The sequence below is a fragment of the Heterodontus francisci genome, chromosome 10 (genome assembly GCF_036365525.1).
Source record: "Heterodontus francisci isolate sHetFra1 chromosome 10, sHetFra1.hap1, whole genome shotgun sequence".
NCBI classification, from domain to species: Eukaryota; Metazoa; Chordata; class Chondrichthyes; order Heterodontiformes; family Heterodontidae; genus Heterodontus; species Heterodontus francisci.
Genome location: NC_090380.1, coordinates 13,203,398 through 13,228,752, shown reverse-complemented (window position 1 = coordinate 13,228,752; position 25,355 = coordinate 13,203,398). Strand labels below are relative to the sequence as shown.

General features: G+C 45.3%; 1 protein-coding gene across 1 annotated transcript in view; it reads left to right on the top strand.

The window, feature by feature from the left end:
• Window positions 1–25,355, top strand: part of sms (spermine synthase) — an 87,031-nt gene that overhangs the window by 6,441 nt on the left and 55,235 nt on the right. Inside the window, exons 2-4 of the mRNA XM_068040122.1 lie at window positions 6,347–6,467; window positions 13,081–13,174; window positions 22,743–22,807. Of these exons, the coding sequence (XP_067896223.1) occupies window positions 6,347–6,467; window positions 13,081–13,174; window positions 22,743–22,807 (280 nt within the window). The remainder of the gene's footprint in view (window positions 1–6,346; window positions 6,468–13,080; window positions 13,175–22,742; window positions 22,808–25,355) is intronic.

Sequence of the window (25,355 nt, the reverse complement as noted above, 5' to 3'; positions counted from 1 at the left end):
TCCAAGTGTATCGTGATCCAAGTTCTGGTTACATTAAGGTTCGTAAATGAGGTAAATGGATCAGCAATGTTTCAGCCTTAAGTTTAAAAAAAAAAGATATTTAAAAATTCTTGTATCTAACCTTTGAATCCCTGTCATGGTCACCTCCCCCCTCCTTCATGACCACTGCTACAAGTGTTCACTAATTGTGAGGCACTGTGTCTTGGGTATGTTTGCAGTTAAACTACAGTTTAGAAGGTCTCCTCAATTTTCTTGCCTCCCCATTATTTGAATTTGAACTCGAGAATGTACGAGAAGGAGCTCACTATTAATAATAGCACCACAAGCAGTGCGCCATCTGCTGTCCAGTGCAGCAGTCCTCCTCGGCCCCGGTGCACTTATCCTGCTGCACACTTGCCCTGCTTACCTAAAGATTGCACATGGTCTTGTCTCCTTGGGTGCAATTCCTCAGGAGATCAGCAGGTAACGTACTGAAATTGCACGGTATCCTTCAACTCATTGTAGGCAACAAAGGCAAAATACTGCGGATGCTGGAAATCTAGCAAGAACAGAAAATGCAGGAATCCCTCAGCAGGTCTGGCAGCATCTGGAGAGAGAAATAGTTAACATTTAAGGTCAATGACCTATTAACAGAACTGGAAGATGTTTGAAACAAACCGTTCTTTTGCAGAATTAAAAACAAAGTGATTGTAATACTTTGCAGGTCTGGCAGCATCTCTGGAGAGAGAAGCAGAGTTAACGTTTCAGGTCAGTGACCTTTCATCATGAAACGTTAACTCTGTTTCTCTCCACAGATGCTGCCAGACTTGCTGAGTATTTGCAACACTTTTTGTTTCTATTTGATTTCCAGAATCTGCAGTATTTTTCTTTTATTTTAACTTTCTTGCAGAGCCTGGGAAAGTGACAAACAAAGGGGAAGGTCTGTGATTGGGTGGAGGACAGGAGTGATTAAATGACAAAAGGATGATGGTGCAAGGCAAAAGGGAGTGATAGTGGGACACGTAAAGTAACTAAACAGTTGTTCCAAGGAGGCATGTATGATTATAGCAGAGGGGCAAAGGAAACATGGAGAATCTAGCAAAGCAGAGGGGTTGCTGTGGCCCAGGAATGTGGCGAAAGGAAGGTCAGTGTAGCCCAGGGGTGTGGATGTCTTTGGTGACCGTGTACTGATGGGATCTCCAGCCCATGCAACAGCCCACCCCCCTCTCCGCTCCCAGTGGCTCTGGTACAGCCATCCTCCATTACCAGCACCTGATTCTGAGAGGAAATGGAAGCAGTGGTTAAGATCTAAAGCTGTTAAGCTATACCTAACGCTAGGAGAGATCCACTACTAAAATACTGCTAAGGCCATCTTGAGAAATAATAGAGCAGATGTTTTGTTGTGAAGTCCATCTTCTTTTTGAGGCTTTGTTTAGTTTCAAATTTTTGTCTATGTTGAGGGGAATTTTGATGAGACCAGTTACAATGTATGCCATTCTACTGTTTTAAAGTCAGTTAATGTACAGAGGATATTTTTGAATGCAATCTATGCAGCAACTACATAATGAAGTTGTGAAAAATAAGGAAAGGCACTGAATAGATGAGAGAGGGAAGTATCGAGTGGAAGCAGAATCTGCCAGGTTAAAGTGCTGGTGAGTTTGTAGGCCTCATGCTTCAGTTGAGTTTCTGTCATTTATGAAAACTTTAATTGTTATAAACTTGCTGAATAAATGTATAATGAATTCTGTGATCTAAGAATGGATATCCATTTATGTATGATCTTGTCTCAAATTGCTTCACAACCAGTGATTTTTTAATTTGAAATGCAGTAACTTTTGTGAAGATGAGAGAAATAGCTATATTATCTGCTGGCTAGGTTAAACCAAGGCCATGTCTGGCTGTTCAGGTGGATGCAAAAGTTTCCATGGTACTATTGGAAGAAGTGCATGCAGGGAGTTCTTCCAGTGTTCTGGCCAGCATTTGTTCCTCAACCAACATCACCAAAACAGATTGATGGCTCACTGAATCACCTTGTTTGTGGGATCTTGCTGTGTGCAGGTGGACTGTTATATTTTCCCGCATAGCAACAGTAACCACACTTCAAAAGTAATCTAATTAGCCATGTACTGCTTTAGGACATCTTGAGGATGTGAAGGGGCTTTATAATTTGTTTTAAGTACTGAGTCCTCCTTTTCTAACAGGAAAGTCCTCTTTTAAACCCTATCACGGTTTTCTGTTTTGCACCTTTGCTGTTAATCTGATCCTCAATTCCATCACCATGTTTTAAAAAAAGTCTAAATTTCTTATTTTTCTTTGACACAATAACTTTAAACTGTGTCTTCTAGTCCTCAAATCCTGTCTCCGTGAGAAGAGTCTTCCTGTATCTAAAATTGCATCCTCTCTAAACCTAGGCTCATCCAGAACTCTGCTGCCTGTATGGTAAATCGCACCAAGTCCCGCTCCCACATTCCCCCAGTCCACTGTGCTCACTGATCTACATTGGTTCTTGGTTCAGCAATGGATGTTTTCAAATCCTTCCATGGTCTTGCTTCTCTGTATCTCTAACCTCCTCCAGCCCTACTACACTGTGCACTCCCTGTATTCCTCCAATTCTGGATTCTTGCATCTTTCCGATTTCATTTGCTCCACCATTGGTGGCAGTGTCTTCAACTGCCTTGCTCCTATACTCTGAACCATTGAATCATAGAATGGTTGCAGCACAGAAGGAGGCCATTCAGCCCATTGTGACCATGTCAGCTCTCTGTCAGAGCAACTCAGCTAGTCCCACTCCCCCTCTCTTTCCCCGTAGCCCTGCACCTCCACCACACACTCAGGCAGTACATTCCAGATCCCAGTCACAAGCTGCGTGAAAACATTTTTCCTCATGCCACCTTTGGTTCGTCTGCAGTTCACTTTAAATCAGTGTCACCTGGTTCTTGACCCTTCTGCCAATGGGAACAATTTCTCTCTATCTGTCCAGACCCCTCATGATTTTGACCGCCTCTATCGAATCTCCTCTTAACTTTCTCTCAGACGATCAGCCCAGCCTCTCCAATCTACCCACCTAATCCCTCATCCCTGGAACCATTCTGAAGTCTTTTCTCCACCTTTTAATGCCTTCACATCCTTCATAAAGTGTGCCCAGAACTGAAGACAATACTCCAGTCGATCTGGAATTCCTTTCCTGAATCTTTCTGACTTGTTACTTTTCTTTTCCTTTAAGCCAATCCTACCTCTATACTCTGAAGCGACCTCTTTGGCCAAACTTTTGGTCATCCGTCCTAATATCTCCTGTTGTGGTTTGGTGCCAAATTCCATTTGATAATGTTCCTGTGAAGTGTCTTGAGGTGTTTTTCTATGATGAAGGTACTATATAAGTGCAAGTTGTTATTGACTATATGATGTTTGACTCCCCCCCCCCCCCCCCCCCCCCCAAAAAAAAAATCCAAGAATGCTCAGTAGCCAATCTTGCCTCCTAACTCGGACTTCTCATTCAGGATTCAACCCTACAACTCTTGTGCATGCTCTCAAATAATTCTGCATCTTTCCTGTTAAATGGAGACTATAACGGAACTCCATGCTCCTGATGTGACCTTACCGAGGCCAAATATAACCTTAGATTTAGAAATCTCACCCCGAGCTATGCATCCCAACATTTTACCTTTTCTCCACTTCCGAACACAGAACCTATAGTTTTACTGACTTATGCACCAAAACTCCAAATCGCTTTCCTGCTCTGTTACCCCAAGCACATTGCTGCTTAAAGTTTAGTCCACATTCTCGCTTCGACCGAATATCATGACTTTACACTTATCCGTATTGAAAAGAGCAGCAGATGCATGGGAACACCATCACCTGCAAGTTCCCCTCCAAGTCTCTCACCATCCTGACTTGGAAATATATCACTGTTCCTTCAAAATTTTGGATTCTGGTTTCCGGGTCAAAATCCTGGAACACCCTCCCCAACAGCACTGTGGGTGTACCGTACCAGATGGACTGCAGCGGTTCAAGTAGGCAGTTCACCACTACCTTCTCGAGGGCAGTTAGGGATGAGCAGCAAATGCTGGCCTACCCAGTAATGCCCACATCCCATGAAAGAATAAACAAAAACTCCCATTTGCCATTTCTGTTCATTGACCAAGCCTCGTACGGGTCCCTTTTGGTTTTTAATTTTGTTCTCTGGATGTGGTTGATGTCCACGTGATTGACATTTATTGCCTATCTTTCATTGCCCTTAGAAGGTGGTGTTGGGCTTTGTTGACCCCCTGCAGTCCTTGCGATGATGCTGCTCCCACAGTAATGACCCAATATTAAAGTAGGAATAGCATCATCTGGCCAAGTCAGGATGATGTGTGACTTGGATAGAAACTCTGAGGTGATGGTGTTCCCTTGAATTGTTGCTCATAGTGGCAGAGGTCCCAGGGCAGGGTGGTGCTGTTGAAGTAACTGTGGTGAGTTACTGCAGTGCATCCTGTAGATTGTACATACTGCAGTCGCAGTATGACGGAGGGGCTGGATATTGCGTTCAATCGCATGGGCACAGATAAAACCAATAGCTCTGTCCTGGATGGTGTTGAGCTTCTTGAATGTTGTGGCTGCACCCATCCAGGGGAATGGTGAGTATTCTATCACACTCACGACTTGAGCTTTGGAGACGGTGATGAGATGGCAAAATGGTCAGGAAGTGAATCACTTGCACAATGTCCAGGCTCTGCTATACTCTTATTGTACGTTGGTTAATATCCTTAACCACTGGTACCCATTTTGATGTCAGCTGCAAACTTAAGACCTTGGGCAATATTCCATTGAAAATAATTTGTGGGATTCATGTCATGCTTGTTAACCAAAGTTTTAGGAGGTTTTAATTAGTGGATCTCTTGTGGAATTGCTGGTGGTAGTTCAGACTTTTCAGCTTTATAACGACAGGCGCATTATACCATGTAACACAATATACTGTATTATGAATGGTCCTTTCCTAATGGCTGTAAAAGGACTGCTGTGAGGAAAACTGACTGCTACTTGGGTGGAGTTGTGTTTAATTTACATGTGGTATTTAAAATCACAAACCCATCAGGAAGTACTCTTAAATAGACCTTTGGAGGCTAATTATTGCTCAGATGTTTTTAAGATAATACTTGCATTAGTTTCTAGAGCTGTTGATTTGCTGTTTTTAATTATATTTGAGCCATTAGGTGCAAGTGGGGCATAAACTCTACACGTCTAGTATGTAGACAAGCTCTGCTACCTGTTTTCTTTCTCGCATCAAGTCCTATTCACCCAACATCCCTGCACTCGCTGACCTATATTGGTTCCTGGTTAAGCAATATCTCGATTTTTAAAGTTTTCATACTTGTTTTCAAATCTCTCCATGGCCTCATCCCTCCCTATCTTTAATCTCCTCCAGCCCCACAACCCTCCAAGATATCTGTGCTCCTCTAATTCTGGCCTCTTGTGTATCCCTGATTTTAATTACTCCACAGTTGGTGGCTGTATCTTCAGCTGCCTCGGCTCTAAGCTCTGGAATTCCTCCCTACACTACTTTGACTCTCTACCTCTTTTACCTGTATCAGAAACTCCTTCAAATCTTTAATCAAGCTTTTGATCATTGGTTAAGCCACAGTTGGAGTATTGCGTACAGTTCTGGTCACCACATTACAGGAAGGACATGATTACTCTGGAGAGCGTACAGAGGAGATTTACAAGAATGTTGCCAGGGCTTGAAAGTTGTAGCTATGAGGAAAGATTGGATCAACTAAGTTTGTTTTCCTTAGAACAGAGGAGGCTGAGGGGTGACTTAATTGAGGTGTACAAAATTGAGGGACCGCGATAGAATTGACAGGAAGTACCTGTTTCCCCTAGTGGAGAGGTCAATTACTAGGGAGTACAGATTTAAGGTGATTGGTAGAAGGATTAGAGGGGACATGAGGAAAATCTTTTTCACCCAGAGGGTAGTGGGTGTCAGGAATCGGTGGTGGAGGCAGAAACCCTCAACTCATTTAAAAGGTACCTGGACCTGCACCTGAAGTGCTGTAACCTGCATGGCTACGGACCAGGTGCTGGAAGGTGGGATTAGATTGGTTGGCTAGTTTTGTCAACCGGCGCAGACATGCTGGGCTGAATGGCCTCCTGTGCTGTAACTTTTATATGGTTCTATCTGCCCTAATATTGCCTTATGTGGCTCAGTGTCAAATTTTGTTTTATAACGCAACTGTGAAGGGCTTTGGGATGTTTTATTATATTAAAGGCGCTATATAAATACAAGTTGTTGGAGGTGGGTAACTGGTAAAAGGTTCCCAAATTTAACTAAGAGCTAGCTAGTATTTCTGCAATCACTTGTTAACATTGGTTTTATTTTCATTTCCTTCAGCTGATGGCAGAGCTGTTCTTGAAGCATTGCGGCCTATTTTTCAAGAACAAAGAATGACAGAGACAGTTCACAATTTAGGAGAAAATGGTTACTTGGTAACATATATTGCAAAGAGTGGCAGGTAAGAATGACTTCAAACTAGTCTTTTATCAACCCACAATTGTATGGTAGTTCTTTCAAGGTATGGCCAGTGCTGTTCTGTAAGCATCTTTCTGTAGTTTCTCTTCTGTTTCACCTCATGTCCTCTCCATGTTCATCTTGTCCATGTGACCCACCTCTTGCTGCCTTGACCCTATTCAAAGTAAACTAACCACCCAACTTCCCTTCCTGACTCCCATGTTAGCTGATAACTGTTCTCCCCTCCTCCACACCCCCCCGCCCCAGTTCCTGTCCCCCTTCTTTCAAATCTGCTATCACCCACTGCCCCTCAAAAAAAAAACCCTTGACCCCTCCATCCTTGAAAACTACCACAACATTCCAACCTCCCTTTCCTCTCCACAGTCTTTGAATATGCTGTTGCCTCCAGGATCCATGCCTATCTTTCAAGGAACTCCATGTTTGAGTCCCTCCAATCGGGTTTCCCACCACAGTACCAAAATGGCTCTTAAAGTGACAAATGGCATCCTATGTGACTGATATTCTATCCCTCCTTGTTGTCCTTATTCTTCTCGACGTGGCTGCATGTGGTTGACCACACCATCCTCCTCCAGTGCCTCTCCATCATTGTCCAGCTGGGTGGGATTGCACTTGCCTGTTTCCATTCTCATTTATCCAGTCATAGGCAGACAATTACTTGAAATGGCGCCTCTTTCCACTCCCAGACCAGTACCTCTGGTTTACTCAAGGATCTCTCTTCGGCCCCATCCTGTTTTTCATCTACATGCTACCCTCGGCGACATCGTCCAAAACACAGTGTCAGTTTCTGCGCGTGTGTTGACGAAGCCCAGCTCTGCCTCACCACCACCTCTCCTGACTGCTCCACTGCTGCTAAATTGCCAGACTGCTCATCCAGGTGTTGGATGAGTAGAAATTTCTTCCAACCAAATATTGGGAAGACCAAAGCCGTTGTCTTCAGTCTTAGGCACCTCTCCCTGGCAGCTGTCTGAGGCTGAACCAGACTGATCAAAGCATTGCTGCCATATTTGACCCTAAGCTGAGCTTCAGCCCACATATTCATGCCATAACTAGGACCCACTTATTTCCACCTGTGTGGTCAACCACATGCATTCCATAACATTGCCTGATTCTGCCCCATCTCAGCTCATCATCTGCTGAAATCCTCATGCGTGCCTTTGTTACCTCTAGACTCTACTGTTCCAATGTAATACAAGCCAGCCTCCCATCTTTCAACCTCTAAATTTGAGGACATCCAAAACTTCACTGCTCATGTTCCGAATCGCACCAAGTCCTGTTCATCAATCGCCCCTCTGCTCGCTGACCAACATTGTCTCTCAGTCGGTTAAGCAATATCTCAATTTTAAAACTATCAGCTTTGTTTTCAGATTCCTCCATGGTCTTCCCCCTCCCTATCTCTCTAATCTCCTTCAGCCCCACAACACTCCAAGGTATGTGTTCCTCTAATTTTGGCCTCTTGAGCATCCTCAAATTTAATTGCTCCACCGTTGGCATCCATGCCTTCAGCTGCCAAAGCCCTAAGCTGTCGAGTTTCATCCCGAGATATCTCCACCTGTCTACCTTTCTCTCCTTTAAGGTGCTCCTTAAAACCTACCTTTTTAACCAAGATTTTTGTCATTTGACCTAATATTTCCTTATGTGGCTTGGTGTCCAATTTTGTTTGATTACGGTCCTATGAAGCGCCTTGTGATGTTGTACTACATTAAAGGCACTTTTTAATTACAGTTGTTGAATAAGTATTTGTGCTTGTCATCTGTCTGTTGCTCTCTAACTTTCTTGCTCTCCTAGGTATGTGCATATTTGCTTTTGCTCTCTGTGTCCCATACTCAAATACGTATATAATCTATCTCCCCCGCACCCCCTCCCCCATGTCTGTCTCTCCATTTTTCTTCCATTGTTTCTCATTTGTTTATGCTGCATATACCAATAGGATTGAGTTGTTGTATTATGGCAGCGTACTCACAAGGACAAGCTCCCTTTGACAGTAAAATGCAAAAACATTTTTTGTATTATGTGATTCCCTCCCCCTACACCCTATTATCAATTCAGTCCCCTGCACCCCCCCCACCCCCTCCCTCTACCCCTCCCCCTTGCATCCCCTCCTCCCACCGGCACCATCCTACACCTGTGTAGGGGCCCCAACAACCCCACTGCCTTGTGGGCTGTTCGGGAGAGACCAAGGCTAAGGGAGTAAACCCTAACAGAAAATCCGGAGCGGAACCCCGTAGGCGGTCATGTGTCACCTTTGGCATGTTTCCGGCAGTTCCTGCAGCCATACTGGTGCCAAACGTCGTGTCCTGCACTCCTTTGGACCCCACCAGAAAGGCCGAGAGGGGGGTTTTGACGACTGGGCAACTCTCAACCTCCATAAATTTGCCCAGGCATGCGCCATGGAGAGGTCACTCCATAGTTGCCTCACAGCGACTGAAACAACACAGAAGGCAGCAGTTACGGGTTATAAGTCCAGATAAATTGGCGTAGAAACTGGGCGCCACGGGTTGCCTTTGTCGGTGGGAGAGGTCATTGCACCTCACTGGACAGCTACCGCCCGCCTCAAACTGGGCAGCCCCCGGTCAATAAGGTTCTGTCCCGCCACAGTCTGCCTGCTTCAATGGGTGCTTGGAGCTCAGGGTCATTGCCCGAAAGGTGGACTGATACACCGCACCAAACAACATGAAAAAAGGAAAGAAGGTACCAGCCCTTCGCTTTGCAAGCTGGAACGTCAGAACTATGTGTCCTGGCCTGTCGGAAGACCTTACACAAATCAACGATTCTCGGAAGACCGCCATCATTAACAACGAGCTCAGTAGACTCAATGTGGACATTGCAGCACTTCAGGAGACTCGCCTCCCCGCGAGTGGCTCTCTAGCAGAGCAAGACTACACCTTCTTCTGGCAGGGCAGGGATCCTGAAGAACCAAGACAGCATGGAGTGGGCTTCGCCATCAGAAACTCCTTGCTCAGCATGATAGAGCCTCCCTCAAATGGCTCGGAATGCATACTGTCCATCCGACTGCTCACCACCTCTGGTCCAGTACACCTACTCAGCATCTATGCTCCAACACTCTGCTCCGCACCTGAAGCTAAAGACCAGTTCTATGAACAACTCCATAACATCATTAGCAGCATCCCCAACACCGAACACCTATTCCTGCTGGGGGACTTTAATGCCAGGGTTGGGGCCGACCATGACTCATGGCCCTCCTGCCTTGGGCGCTATGGCGTTGGAAGGATGAATGAGAACGGGCAGAGACTGCTTGAGTTGTGTACCTATCATAACCTCTGCATCACCAACTCGTTCTTTCACACTAAACCCTGTCACCAGGTTTCATGGAGGCACCCAAGATCACGTCGTTGGCACCAGCTAGACCTCATTGTCACAAGGCGAGCCGCCTTAAACAGTGTTCAAATCACACGCAGCTTCCACAGTGCGGACTGCGACACCGACCACTCCCTGGTGTGCAGCAAGGTTAGACTCAGACCAAAGAAGTTGCATCATTCCAAGCAGAAGGGCCACCCGCGCATCAACACGAGCAGAATTTCTCACCCACAGCTGTTACAAAAATTTCTAAATTCACTTGTAACAGCCCTTCAAAACACTCCCACAGGGGATGCTGAGACCAAGTGGGCCCACATCAGAGACGCCATCTATGAGTCAGCTTTGACCACCTACGGCAAAAGTGCGAAGAGAAATGCAGACTGGTTTCAATCTCATAATGAAGAGCTGGAACCTGTCATAGCCGCTAAGCGCATTGCACTTTTGAACTACAAGAAAGCCCCCAGCGATTTAACATCCGCAGCACTTAAAGCAGCCAGAAGTACTGCACAAAGAACAGCTAGGCGTTGCGCAAACGACTACTGGCAACACCTATGCAGCCATATTCAGCTGGCCTCAGACACCGGAAACATCAGAGGAATGTATGATGGCATGAAGAGAGCTCTTGGGCCAACCATCAAGAAGATCACCCCCCTCAAATCTAAATCGGGGGACATAATCACTGACCAACGCAAACAGATGGACCGCTGGGTTGAGCACTACCTAGAACTGTACTCCAGGGAGAATGCTGTCACTGAGACTGCCCTCAATGCAGCCCAGCCTCTACCAGTCATGGATGAGCTGGACATACAACCAACCAAATCGGAACTCAGTGATGCCATTGATTCCCTAGCCAGCGGAAAAGCCCCTGGGAAGGACAGCATTACCCCTGAAATAATCAAGAGTGCCAAGCCTGCTATACTCTCAGCACTACATGAACTGCTATGCCTGTGCTGGGACGAGGGAGCAGTACCCCAGGACATGCGCGATGCCAACATCATCACCCTCTATAAAAACAAAGGTGACCGCGGTGACTGCAACAACTACCGTGGAATCTCCCTGCTCAGCATAGTGGGGAAAGTCTTTGCTCGAGTCGTTCTGAACAGGCTCCAGAAGCTGGCCGAGCGCGTCTACCCTGAGGCACAGTGTGGCTTTCGTGCAGAGAGATCGACTATTGACATGCTGTTCTCCCTTCGTCAGATACAGGAGAAATGCCGTGAACAACAGATGCCCCTCTATATTGCTTTCATTGATCTCACCAAAGCCTTTGACCTCGTCAGCAGACGTGGTCTCTTCAGACTACTAGAAAAGATCGGATGTCCACCAAAGCTACTAAGTATCATCACCTCATTCCATGACAATATGAAAGGCACAATTCAACATGGTGGCTCCTCATCAGAGCCCTTTCCTATCCTGAGTGGTGTGAAACAGGGCTGTGTTCTCGCACCCACACTTTTTGGGATTTTCTTCTCCCTGCTGCTTTCACATGCGTTCAAATCCTCTGAAGAAGGAATTTTCCTCCACACAAGATCAGGGGGCAGGTTGTTCAACCTTGCCCGTCTAAGAGCGAAGTCCAAAGTACGGAAAGTCCTCATCAGAGAACTCCTCTTTGCTGACGATGCTGCTTTAACATCTCACACTGAAGAATGCCTGCAGAGTCTCATCGACAGGTTTGCGTCTGCCTGCAATGAATTTGGCCTAACCATCAGCCTCAAGAAAACGAACATCATGGGGCAGGATGTCAGAAATGCTCCATCCATCAATATTGGCGACCACGCTCTGGAAGTGGTTCAAGAGTTCACCTACCTAGGCTCAACTATCACCAGTAACCTGTCTCTAGATGCAGAAATCAACAAGCGCATGGGTAAGGCTTCCACTGCTATGTTCAGACTGGCCAAGAGAGTGTGGGAAAATGGCGCACTGACACGGAACACAAAAGTCCGAGTGTATCAGGCCTGTGTCCTCAGTACCTTGCTCTACGGCAGCGAGGCCTGGACAACGTATGCCAGCCAAGAGCGACGTCTCAATTCATTCCATCTTCGCTGCCTTCGGAGAATACTTGGCATCAGGTGGCAGGACTATATCTCCAACACAGAAGTCCTTGAAGCGGCCAACATCCCCAGCTTATACACACTACTGAGTCAGCGGCGCTTGAGATGGCTTGGCCATGTGAGCCGCATGGAAGATGGCAGGATCCCCAAAGACACATTGTACAGCGAGCTCGCCACTGGTATCAGACCCACCGGCCGTCCATGTCTCCGTTATAAAGACGTCTGCAAACGCGACATGAAATCGTGTGACATTGATCACAAGTCGTGGGAGTCAGTTGCCAGCATTCGCCAGAGCTGGCGGGCAGCCATAAAGACAGGGCTAAATTGTGGCGAGTCGAAGAGACTTAGTAGTTGGCAGGAAAAAAGACAGAGGCGCAAGGGGAGAGCCAACTGTGCAACAGCCCCAACAAACAAATTTCTCTGCAGCACCTGTGGAAGAGCCTGTCACTCCAGAATTGGCCTTTATAGCCACTCCAGGCGCTGCTTCACAAACCACTGACCACCTCCAGGCGCGTATCCATTGTCTCTCGAGATAAGGAGGCCCAAAAGAAAACTGTTCCAGTTTTTTCTTCCAAAAGAACTATAGGAGTAAGTGAGGAACACATGGAAGAAACACATCCGTAGTGGAAATGCTGCAAGACCCGGGATAGTTAACATCCCACTATGCTATAGGAAGATGGGGTGAGAGTTGGAGATAATTTTCCAAAAATCTTTGGAAATGGAAATTGTCAAAGGACTAGAGGTGGCGAATATTGCACTCTCCTTTCTTTATGGAATGGAAAGGATAAACTGGGAAATCATAGACTATTCACTCTTGCTGGTAGTGCAATATATATTGCTTCGGGTGGTGCAGTGGTTAGCACCGCAGCCTCACAGCTCCAGCGACCCGGGTTCGATTCTGGCTACTGCCTGTGCGGTGTTTGCAAGTTCTCCCTGTGACCGCGTGGGTTTTCGCCGGGTGCTCCGGTTTCCTCCCACAGCCAAAGACTTGCAGGTTGAGAGGTAAATTGGCCATTATAAATTGCCCCTAGTGTAGGTAGGGGAATTGAGGAAGGTGGGGATGTGAGAGGGTAATGAGATTAATATAGGATTGGTATAAATGGGTGGTTGATGGTCGACACAGACTCGGTGGGCCGAAGGGCCTGTTTCAGTGCTGTATCTCTAAATAAAATAAAATGGGGCCCAAGTTTCACAAATATACTTTTTTAAACTGTAATAAACTTTTACTTGCAGCTTTGCCACTCTGCGAATGTATACGGATAAGCTGCTGACATTTGACATCCATAGCTATGAAGCAGATAACAAAGGACGAGCAGCAGTTGAAATGGTAATTATTGCACATGGGGCTCTCCACCTTTATTACAATTGCATTTTTATTTTGCGATGGAACTGCTTTTTTTGTGATGTGTGTAGGAATGTAGGAATTGCAGAATGAAAAAATACTGGATCCATCTAGTGCCTTCTACCATCTTGGTAGTCACATGATGCCAATTTATTTTACTGTGCCAGTTTTTGCTGTGTCTTGCTTTATAATTATCTTATAGAGGAGGGATGGAATAGAATAGTGAGTCACCACAAGGCACTGGTGCAGCCACAACCTGGAGTACTGTTGACAATTTGTCACCTTACTACAGCTAGGGTCCCAAGATGTTGGAGGCTGTGCACAATGGCAGTCAGTTGATACCCAGCTGAAAGTTATAAGGTGAGGTTGAAGAGCCCTGGGGTTGTGTATAGAAGCCATGATATTCAACATCTTTAAGGAAATAGATAAATTGGACACTGATCTGTCTGGAATTGCTCTCGCACCATGGGATGCAGAATCGAGATTAGAAGAGACAGTTTCAATTGAACAACTACACATGCAGGGAGTTGACTGTTTAGGGAGATCATGAGAGCAGAATGTGTGAAATTTTTTTAGCCATGATCTCAAAAAAATACATATTTTAAGGAGCTATTATGCATGCATGTTTATATTTGCAGCCATTTAATGGAGTTATACATTATGTACCTTGGGATGTTTCTCTGCATTAAAGACATTATACAAATGCAAGTGGTTTTGTAGATTACGTTCATATGTATCTGTGAAAGTAATTTTATATGTATGTGCAATGGGGGTGTATGTATACTAATCTTTGAATGTGGCAGGACAAGTTGAGAAAATTGTCAGGCAAACCCCCCATCTGCCAAGATTGCGGCGCACATTATTTCACCATGAACAAAAACTTTAAATTGCAAACCCTGACTGGAAGGCATTTGCATAGTACCAAACAATGTTGAAACAGTAGGTGCTTCCCCAATACACAGAAGTGGTCAGACCAGTTTTAGTCACATGACTAACTGGCTGTTGCAGAGTTTTGACCTGAGTTTTAAATTGGAGGAAACAGGATTTGAACAGAGACAAAGCTGTGTGCTCATAGAGTAAAGATCTCTCCTGGAACCGAAGCAAGAAGATCCCTCTCCTGCCTGTTTCCGTCTCCTTCCCACGGAACTGAATCTTGTGAAAACACGTGAAACTCGTAGAGAAAAGTTTGCTATGGAAAAGGCTTTGACGACTACTGGGCCCTAACGAAAAGAAAAACTACTTACAAAAGGACTACAGTGAACTCGAAGCACCAAAACAAGATATTGCCTCAAACTGTTCCACCTTATCTTTGTTGTCCCTATTTGCATGTGTGTTTTGCGTTTGCATGCTGGCGTGGGCGCGTCGTATATCTGTAGGCATGAACCCTATTAGGGCGGCACAGTGGCGCAGTGGTTAGCACCGCAGCCTCACAGCTCCAGGGACCCGGGTTCGATTCTGGGTACTGCCTGTGTGGAGTTTGCAAGTTCTCCCTGTGTCTGCGTGGGTTTCCTCCTGGTGCTCCGGTTTCCTCCCACATGCCAAAGACTTGCTGGTTGATAGGTTAATTGGCCATTATAAATTGCCCCTAGTATAGGTAGGTGGTAGGGAAATATAGGGACAGGTGGGGATGTGGTAGAAATATGAAATTAGTGTAGGATTAGTATAACATGGGTGGTTGATGGTCGACACAGACTCGGGCCGAAGGGCCTGTTTCAGTGCTGTATCTCTAAAACTAAAAAAACTAAAAACTAAGTTTAAGTTTTAAATTTTAATGAAATTTCATCTTTTTTAAACCTGAGAGAGCCTGGTTTCTTGGACGTATAATTGGAAAGCTGTGAACAAAGATTCACAAAGGGGGAGCTCAAAACAGTGTTTAAAATTAAACCCTGTTACAATAAGACCAGGTGAAGATAGTAACGGACCCCTAGACACATTGCTCATCTAGTTGTAACAATTTTTAAAAAGGTATATGGGATCCTTGGCTTTATTAATAGAGCAATAGAATACAAAAGCAAAGGAAGTTATGCTAAACCATTATAAAACACTGGCTAGGCCTCGGTTGGAATATGCTGTCTTATTCTGGGCACAACACTTTAAAAAAGGATGTCAAGGAGATGGTGCAGAGGAGATTTACTAGAATTTTACAAGGGGTGTGGAACTTCAGTTATGTGGTGAGACTAGAGAAACTGGCATTCTCCTGACAGCGATTTAATAGGTGTTTAAAATGAAGGGCTTTGAGAAAATTAATAAGGAGAATCTGTTTCCAGTGGCAGAAGGATGGGTAACCAGAGGAGACAGGTTTAAGGTATTTGGTAAAGAATCAGAGGTGACATGAGGAAAATAAATTTATGCAGTGAGTTATGATCTGGAATGCACTGCCTGAAAAGGTGGTGGAAGCAAATTTAATAACTTTCAAAAGGAATTTGTATAAATACCTGAAAGGGGGCAATTTGCAGGGCTGTGGGCAAAGAGCAGGAGTGTGGGACTAATTAGGTACCACTTTCAAAGAGCTGTTACAGGCTGAATGGTCTGCACTGTATAATTCTGTGACTCTAAGCGCACACATTTTGAGTGGATGCTCTTGTAAATAGTTTTTGGAGATACTACATGCTGATTGCATGTGAGAAAAAATTGAGAGCATTTGACAACCATGTGACGGTATGAGGCAATTGAGAGGTATTAGTTTTCGGCTGCGTTTGCTGACACCTACTAGGTGGCACAGTACTTGCACATGCGCAAATGCAGGCGTTTCAACTGGAACGTCAGTGTCTGCGACGTACAGGCAGCTGCCAGGATTAAAGATGGCGCTGCTCAATTTATCACAGGAAATGCTTATAGTTAGATTGGTCGAACAAAACTAACCATGCGTTAAGTTGGATAGAAGCCTGGTAATATGATATGTAGTTATAGGATACTAATTATAATCCTCAGATCCATTTAATATTCCAGTAATCCTAATAAATACAAAAGGAATTTTATGATTGAATTTCCATTGGAAGACAGTGAATTGGCACCCTGATCAAATTGATAGAAGAGAAAATTAGGCTGCTAATTCGTTATTGTGATTCATTTATATGACTGACCAGGACTGATTACAACTGAATGCAGCCTCATGTTCCCGCCCCAACGGCCGCTCTCTTCTCTTTCCTTCCCTCCCCCCGGCAACTCGCTTTCCATCCCTCCTTCCTACCGGCCGCTTGCCCCCCCATCAGCCGCTCACTCCAGACCTCGGTGCTCACCCTGACTCCCTGCCCAATTGTTCCCCTCTCCTCGGCACCCCACTCTCTGGTTGCTTGCTCCCTGCCTCCCACCACCACTCCCCGAGCCGCTAGCTCCATGCCGTGCCACTTCACTTCTCTCGGCCATTCGCTTCCACATTTGATTGGTTTCAACACGCTGCCCGAAGAAGCAAGGGGTGATGGGCGACGTTGAAGCGAGAGGCCGAGAGGAGGGAAGCGGTGCAGACTGCAACTAGCAGCTGGAGTGGGGGAAGCAGGGAGCTAGTGACTGAGAGTGGGGTGGCGTGGTGAGGAACTATCGGCCAGGGGAATGGGGGGGAGTAGCGAGGTCTGGGGAGAGCTCCAGCCTCAAAGTCTCCCATTCAGCTAGTCGCTACTGCCGAGTGAGGGGCTAGATGACCGATGACGCTGTATTGCGCATGCACGAAGATGGACCAGGTGCGGATATGCAGTGACGTCATCCCGCGCATGCGCCACGTAGTCCTGACAAGATGTACCTGTGGATGTGCGCAACTTGGCGCACTCTGATGTCAGCGGCCTCTGCGTTGTCAGGAATCACTTTTAGATTTTAGCGTTGGCTGAATGTTCCGCATAGTCTTTACTGGTCCTGCATGTCCCTACTTTATTGGAAGCATAGACTGTTTCAACACAGCAACAGGCCATTTGGCCCATCAAATCTATACTAGTGAGCCACGCTGTCTAATCCCACTCCTCACTCATCATACCCTTCAATATCCCACTCGGTCTTATCCCACTGTTGTACTTCCTCTCTCTCTCTAATGTCCCATCCAGTTTTATCTCACTCACCTTATTTTCCACACCCTATAATATCCCACATAATCTAATCCCATTAAATTCTCTCTATACTTTTAATATTTCTCTTTCTCAGTCAACCGTCTAATACCTTTGGTTTTAGAATTCCTGAACGCTACTTCAGTGGGTTTGTGACGGTGAATACTACATTTTACCCACGTTCTGTGTAAATGTACTCTTTCCAATCCTGCCACCCCTTAAATTTTTTTGTGATCATTTTAAATATATGAATTATCATTGTCAAGTGACCAGTGGGAATAATATCATGACCCTCACATAGCCCTTTGTAGTCAACACCTTTGTCATGTTGTCTTTGTCTTCTCAGCTCCAGGGAAACTAGCCTTGATTTTTCAAGCCTCTTTAAAACTGCAACCTCCTCATCCTTAAGATTCTAGTGAATTTACGCTGCATCTTTTACACTGTTTTTATATCCTTTCTATAATGGAATGCTCAAATCAGCACAGACTACTCCAATAGTACTGAAGACTTGTGCTGCAGAATTAGCTATGCCCCTAACCAAGCTGTTCCAGTACAGTTACAACACTGGCATCTACCTGACAAAGTGGAAAATTGCACAGGTATGTCCTATCTGCAAAAAGCAGGACAAATCCAATCTGGTCAATTACTGTCCCATCAGCCTCCTCTCGCTCATCAGCATAGCAATGGAACGTGTCGTTGACAATGCTATCAGGCAACACTTACACAGCAATGACCTCCTCATGTGCTCAGTGTGGGTTCTGCCAGAGCCACTTGGATCCTGACCTCATTACAGTCTAGGTCCAAACATGGACAAAAGAGCTGAATTCAAGAGATGAGGTGAGAGTGACTCCCCTTGAGATCAAGGCAGCATTTGAACGAATGTAGCATCAAGGAGCCCTGGCAAAACTGGAATCAATGGGAATCGGGGGGAAAATGCTCCACTGGTTGGAGTCATGCCTAGAATAAAGAAAGATGGTGGTGTTTGTTGGAGGCCGATCACCTCAGTCCCAGGACATTGCGACAGGAGTTCCTCAAGGAAGTGTCCTAGCCCAACCATCTTCAGCTGCTTCATCCATGACCTTGCTTCCATCGTAAGGTCAGAAGTGAGGACTTTATTTTTATTCATTTCATGCGATGTGGGCATTGCTGGCTGGCCAGCATTTATTGTCCATCCCTAATTGCCCATGAGAAGGTGGTGGTGCGGTCCACCTTGTGTCGCAGTCCATGTGGGGTACGTATACCCACAGTGCTAATAGGAAAGGAGTTCCAGGATTTTGATCCAGCGACAGTGAAGGAACAGTGATATAATTCCAAGTCAGGATGGTGTGTGGCTTGAAGGGGAACTTGTAGGTGGTGGGGTTCCCATGCATTTGCAGCCCTTGTCCTTCTAGCTGGTAGAGGTCGCAGGTTTATAAGGTGCTGCCTGAGTAGCCTTGGTGTGGTGCTGCAGTGCATTTTGTAGATGGTGCATACTGCTACCACTGTGCGTTCGTGGTGGAGGGAGTATATGTTTGTGGGCAGGGTGCCAATCAAGTGGGTTGCTTTGTCCTGGATGGTGTCGAGCTTCTTAACTTGTTGGAGCTGCACCCATCCAGGCAAGTGGAGAGTATTCCATCACACTCCTGACTTCTGCCTTATAGATGGTGGACAGGCTTTGGGGAGTCAGGAGGTGAGTTACTTGCCACAGGATTCCGAGGCTCTGACCTGCTCTTGTAGCCACAGTATTTATATGGCTACTCCAGTTCAGTTTCTGGTCAATGGTAACCCCCGGATGGTAGTGGGGGATTCAGTGATCGTAATGCTGTTGAATGTCAAGGGGAGATGGTTAGATACTGTTTTGTGGCGAGAATATTACTTGCCACTTATCAGCCCAAGCCTGGATATTGTCCAGGTCTTGCTGCATTTCTGCACAGACTGCTTCAGTATCTGAGAAGTCGCGAATGGTGCTGAACATTGTGTAATCATCTGCGAGCATCCCCACTTCTGACCTTATGATTGAAGTAAGGTCATTGATGAAGCAGCTGAAGATGGTTGGGCCTAGGACACTACCCTGAGGAATTCACTGTACGATGTTCAGGACCATTCGCAACTCCTCATACTGAAACGGTCCATGTCCATATGTCCACCATCTGCAAGGCACAAGTCAGGAGTGTGATGGAATGCTCTCCACTTGCCTGGATGAGTGCAATTCCAACAACACTGAGGAAGCTCAACACCATCCAGGACAAAGCAGCCTGCTTGATTGGCAATCCATCCAACACCTTAAATATTCTCTCCCTCCACCACCAACGCACAGTGGCATCAGTATGTACCATCTACAAGATGCACTGCAGCAACTCACCAAGGCTCCTTCGACAGCACCTTCCTAACCCATGACCTCTTCCATTTGGAAGGACAAGGGCAGCAGGTGCATGGAAATACCACCACCTGCAAGTTCCCCTCCAAGCCCCACACAATCCTGACTTAGAACTATATTGCCGTTCCTTCACTGTAACTGGGTCAAAATCCTGGAACTCCCTTCCTTCCTAACAGCACTGTGGGTGTCCCTACACCACATGGACCGCAGAGGTTGAAGAAGACTGCTGACCACCACCTTCTGAAGGGCAGTTAGGGATGGGCAATAAATGCTGGCCTAGCCAGCGGCACCCACATTCCATGAAAGAATTTTTTTAAAAAACTGCATCTCAGCTAAGGTCTTTACCAACTCAGTTTTTTTGTTTCTGTATTGTATGCCTCTAGTTTAAAAAAAAGGTTTTGTGAAAGGTGGGGCAGGGGGGCGATGGTTAGGGATCGAGCTTACATAGATGTAGCAAATCAAGGGGTAGAGCCAGGGCAGGAGAGCAGAATAGTAATATGGGAAGTGAAGGTCAGAGAATGGCAGGAAGGGACAGAGAAAAAACCTAAGAACACACCGACAGTCAAAACTAGATGTTACAAAGATAAAGACAAAACTAAAGGCTCTGTATATGAATGCACGTAGCATTCATAACAAAGTAGACAAACTGATAGCACACTTTAAATATATGATCTGAAAGCTATTACGGAGACGTGGCTGCAGGATGACCAGGATTGGATCCTGAATATTGAGTATGTGACATTCAAGAAGAATAGGAAGCTAGGTAAAGGTGGAGGGGTAGCACTATTAATAAAAGACGGCATTGGTGCAGTAGTTAGAGATGACCTGGGTTCAGGAGATCAGGATGTAGAATCATTTTGGGTGGAGAAGAATAGTAGGGAAAGAAGTCATTAGTTGGAGTGGTCTGCAGGCCCCCTAACAGTAACCACAATGTAGGACGAAGTATGCAAGATGAAATAGTGGGTGCTTGTGATAAAGGGATGGCAATGATCATGGGTGATTTTAATCTACATATAAACTGGAAAAATCAGATTGACAATAGTAGTCTGGGTGAGGAGTTCATAGACTGCTTTTGAGATAGTTTCTTAGAGCAGCAAGTTCTGGAACCAACCAGAGAGCAGGTTATATTATACTTGGTAATGTGGAATGTGACCAGATTAATTAATAACCTCAGAATATAGGCACCTCTAGGTAACTATAGGTCAGTTAGCTTGACTTCTATCGTGGAGAAGTTGTTAGAATTGATCATTAAGGAGGTTGTAGCTGGGCACTTACAGAAACTCAAGGTAATCCGGAATAGTCAGCATGCTTTTGCAAAAGGGGAATCATGTTTAGCCAATTTGTTGGAGTTCTTTGAAGGAGTGACATGTGCTGTGGATAAAGGGGAGCCTGTTGATGTCTTGTACTTGGATTTCCAGAAGGCATTTGACAAGGTGCCACGTAAAAGGTTATTGTGCAAAGTAGGAGCTCATAATGTAGGGGGTAACGTATTAGCATGGATAGAAGATTGACTGGCTGGCAGTAAACAGAGTATGCATCATAATAGCAATATACTGCAGATGCTGGAAATACTCAGCAGGTCTGGCAGCATCTGTGGAGAGAGAAGCAGAGTTAACGTTTCAGGTCAGTGACCCTTCGTCAAAGTGTGTGCATAAATGGGTTCTTTTCTGATTGACAGGATGTGACGAGTGGAGTCCTGCAGGGGTCTGTTCGGGGGCCTCAACTTTTTACAATTTATATCAATGGCTTAGCAGAGGGAGCCATGGCATGGTAGCTAAATTTGCAGATGACGCAAAGATAAGTAGTAAAGGTTGTGAAGAGGACATGAGGTTGCAGACTGATATCGATAGGCTGTGTGCGCAAAAATCTGGCAGATGGAGTATACTGTGGGAAAATGTGAAGTTCACTTTGGCAGGAAGAATAAAAAAGCACAGTATTACTTAAACTTACAGAATTCCGAGGTGCAGAGGGATTTAGATGTTCTAGTGTAGGAGTCACAAGAAGTACGTGTGGAGGTACAGCAAGTCCCAAAGAATGCGAATGGAATGTTATCCTTTATTACGAGAGGAATTGAAAATAAAAGTAAGGATGTTATGCTTGTTATGTAAGGCATTGGTGAGACCACATCTCGAATACTGTGTGTAGTTTTGGTCTCATTTAAGGAAGGATGTAAATGCGTTGGAGGCGGTTCAGAGGAGTTTTACTAGGTTGATAACTGGAGTGAGTGGGTAGTCTTAATGAGGATAGTTTGGACAGACTGGGCTTGTTTTCACTGGAGTTTAGAAGAGTAGGGGAGACTTGATTGAAGAATATAAGATCCTGAATGGTCTTGACAAGGTGGATGTGGAAAGGATATTTCTTGTGGGTGAGTGCAGAACTAAGGGAGCAGTGCTTTAAAATTAGGGGTCGCCCTTTTATGACGCAGATGAGAATTTCTTTGAGGGTGGTGAGACTGTGGTGGAGGCAGGATCACTGAATATTTTTAAGGCAGAGGTAGATAGTTTCTTGTTAGGCGAAGGAATCAAAGATTATCACGTTAGATGGGAGTGTGGAATTTGAGACACAGATTGGTCATGGTATTGAATGGTGGCTCAGGCTTGAGGGTCTGAATGGCCGCCTCCTGCTCCTAATTCGTATGTTTGTATGGATCTCCTCGTAAGAGTAGAGAAATTAAAACAAGACTTTAAACAGCAATGGGGAAAAATAAGGCTAATAATACCGAGAGCGAGGAAGCAAAGATCATCAGAAAGGCCAAGAGAGGACATAACGAAAGATTGACATTGATGAAGGCATTTTAGAAACACATCAAAAGGAAGTTACAGGGTGTCTGACCATTTGCCTTTTTATGGCTTTAATTGAGCTGCTACTGCTCATGATTTATGTATTGGTCCACTCTGCTCCTTTGTTATAGAATCATACCATTTAAGGTTTTCTTCCTTGCCCTGCATTTACTTCCAAAATGTATGACGTCATGTTTCGTGGAGTGAGCTACATCTGCCAGCTATCGGCCAATATCATCAACCCCTGTCTGCGTGCTCATGTTTGCCTCTCCCAGCCCGAGCCCCCTGTTTCTCCCCAATGCCTATACTTCCCCAGATAATGCCTGCTGTTGTCTTGGTGGTTGACGTAACATTTTTAAAAATGTTAACATTCATTTATATTTCAGCTTTGTAACAGACTGGAAGAGAAAATGAAAGACCTTTTGCAGGGAAATATTAAAAGACTAAAAAGGTAAGACATTTAAATGGTGTAACTTTTAACAAAAACATTGCAAATGGAAGTTTTAATAGATTTCCAAATCCAACTGTAAGAACATGGTGAAAGTGGCTGAGTTGTATTCTTATGTTTGCTGGAGATCACTTTTTTTTCCTAATTGGGGATTGGAATGATTTTTTTTGGTTGAGTAGAAGGGTTTTGCTCTCAGCTGCAGGAAGGAGGATGCTCGATTTCTTTTTCAGTGGGGTGGGCAGTGTTTATCTCTAGGGCAGGAGGAGGGGGCTCATCAAATTCTGTCTCTGGGGGAAATTGGTTCAGACAGCAGTGTCACTCTTTGGTGCGGGGTATATTTCTGATCACACGGATTGCACATTTGCATTATCAGCTTTACTACTGCCCGATTTTCACATCTGCAGCATGGGCTTTATGCCTTGGGAAAACTGTTTAATTTGTAGCTATTAGCTTTTATCTTCTACTCTTAGTTAACATCTTTTGGGTGACTATTAACTTTATGCTGAATTATGGCCTCTGGAAGCGTACCCGTGACCGATGCTAGGCTGACTGATCTATAGTTATCCCTTCCTCCCTTTTCAAACCGAGGTCTTGCATTGGAAACCATCCGGTTTTCTGATGCAACTTCCATGTGCAACAATGTTCGACAGAACCTCTGCTATTTCAACTGACTCTCCCTCAGCTTTCTGGCTTTAAAGCATCAAGTCCGGTGGCTTTTCCACTACCTCCTTATCTATAGTTAACTTGTTAGATTCCTCTACCACCTCCTTTTGTAGCCTTTCAGTCGCACTCCGCAATCTTTGTGAAAATCAAGACAAAAATCTTTTACTCGCCCTGCTGTTCCATTACCCTCCATAAGAAGTTTTTAGGAACAGGAGTAGGCCATTCAGCCCCTTGAGTCTGCTCTGCCATTCAATACGATCATGGCTGATCATCCACTTCAATGCCTTTTTCCCATACTATCCCCATATCCCTTTGTCATTGGCATTTAGAAATCTGTCAGTCTCTGCTTTAAACATACTCAATGACTGAGCTTCCACGCCCCTCCGGGGTAGAGAATTCCAAAGATTCACAACCCTCTGAGTGAAGAAATTTCTCTTCATCTCGGTCATAAGTGGCTTCCCTCTTGTGAAATTGTGTGCCCTGGTTCTAGACTCCCCCAAACAGGGGAAACATCTTAGCTGCATCTACCCTGTCTATCCCTTTAAGTATTTTGTAGGTTTCAATGAGATCGCACCTCATTCTTTGAAACTCTAGAGAATATAGTCCCAGTTTCCCAATCTCTCTTCGTAGGACAGTTCCACCATCCCTGGAACAAGTCTGGTGACCCTTTGTTGCACTTCCTCTATGGCAGTAATATCCTTTGTGAGATAAGGGGACCAAAACTGCACGCAGTACTCCAGATGCAGTCTATAAAAGCAAAATACTGCAGATGCTGGAAATCTGAAATAAAAACAGAAGTGCTGGAAAAACTCAGCAGGTCTGGCAGCATCTGTGGAGAGAGAAGCAGAGTTAAAGTTTCAGGTCAGTGACCCTTCTTCAGAACTGGCAGATATAAGAAATGTAAAAGATTTTAAGGGAGTAAAGCGGGGATGGGGCAAGAGTTAACAAAAGAGAAGGTGTAGATAGGGCAAGGTCACAGAATAGCTGACCAGAAGTCATGGAGCAAAGGCAAACAATATGTTAATGGTGTGCTGAAAGACAAAGCATTAGTACAGATAGGGTGTTAATGGACTGAAAACTGAACAGCCACAAGTACAAACATGAAAAAAACAGTGGGTAGGCACAGTAGAAACAAACTGAACAAACTAAAATAAAATAAACAGAAAAAAAGAAAAAATAACTAAAGATAAAAGTAAAATTGGGGGGGGGACCCTTCATGCTCTGAAATTATTGAACTCAATGTTCAGTCCGGCAGGCTGTAGTGTGCCTAATCGGTAAATGAGATGCTGTTCCACGAGCTTGCGTTGATGTTCACTGGAACACTGCAGCAATCCCAGGACAGAAATGTGAGCATGAGAGCAGGGGGGATAGTTGAAATGGCCAGTAACCGGAAGCTCGTGGTCATGCATTTGGACTGAGCGGAGGTGTTCCGCAAAGCGGTCACCCGCTCTGCGTTTGGTCTCCCCAGTGTAGAGGAGACCACATTGTGAGCAGTGAATACAGTATACTTCATTGAAAGAAGTACAAGTAAATCGCTGCTTCACCTGAAAGGAGTGTTTGGGGCCTGGGATAGTGAGGAGAGAGGAGGTAAATGGGCAGTTATTACACCACCTGTGATTGCAGGGGACGATACCGTGGGAAGGGGACGAGGTGGTGGCAGTAATGGAGGAGTGGACCAGGGTGTCGCGGAGGGAACGATCCCTTCGGAATGCTGACGGGAAGGGAGGGGAAGATGCCTTTGGTAGTGGCATCACCCTGGAGGTGGCGGAAATGGCAGAGGATATGGAGGCTGATGGGGTGGAAAGTGAGGACAAGGGGAACCCTGTCGCGGTTCTGGGAGAGAGGGGAAAGGGTGAGGGTAGAGGTGCAGCAAATGGGCCGGACACGG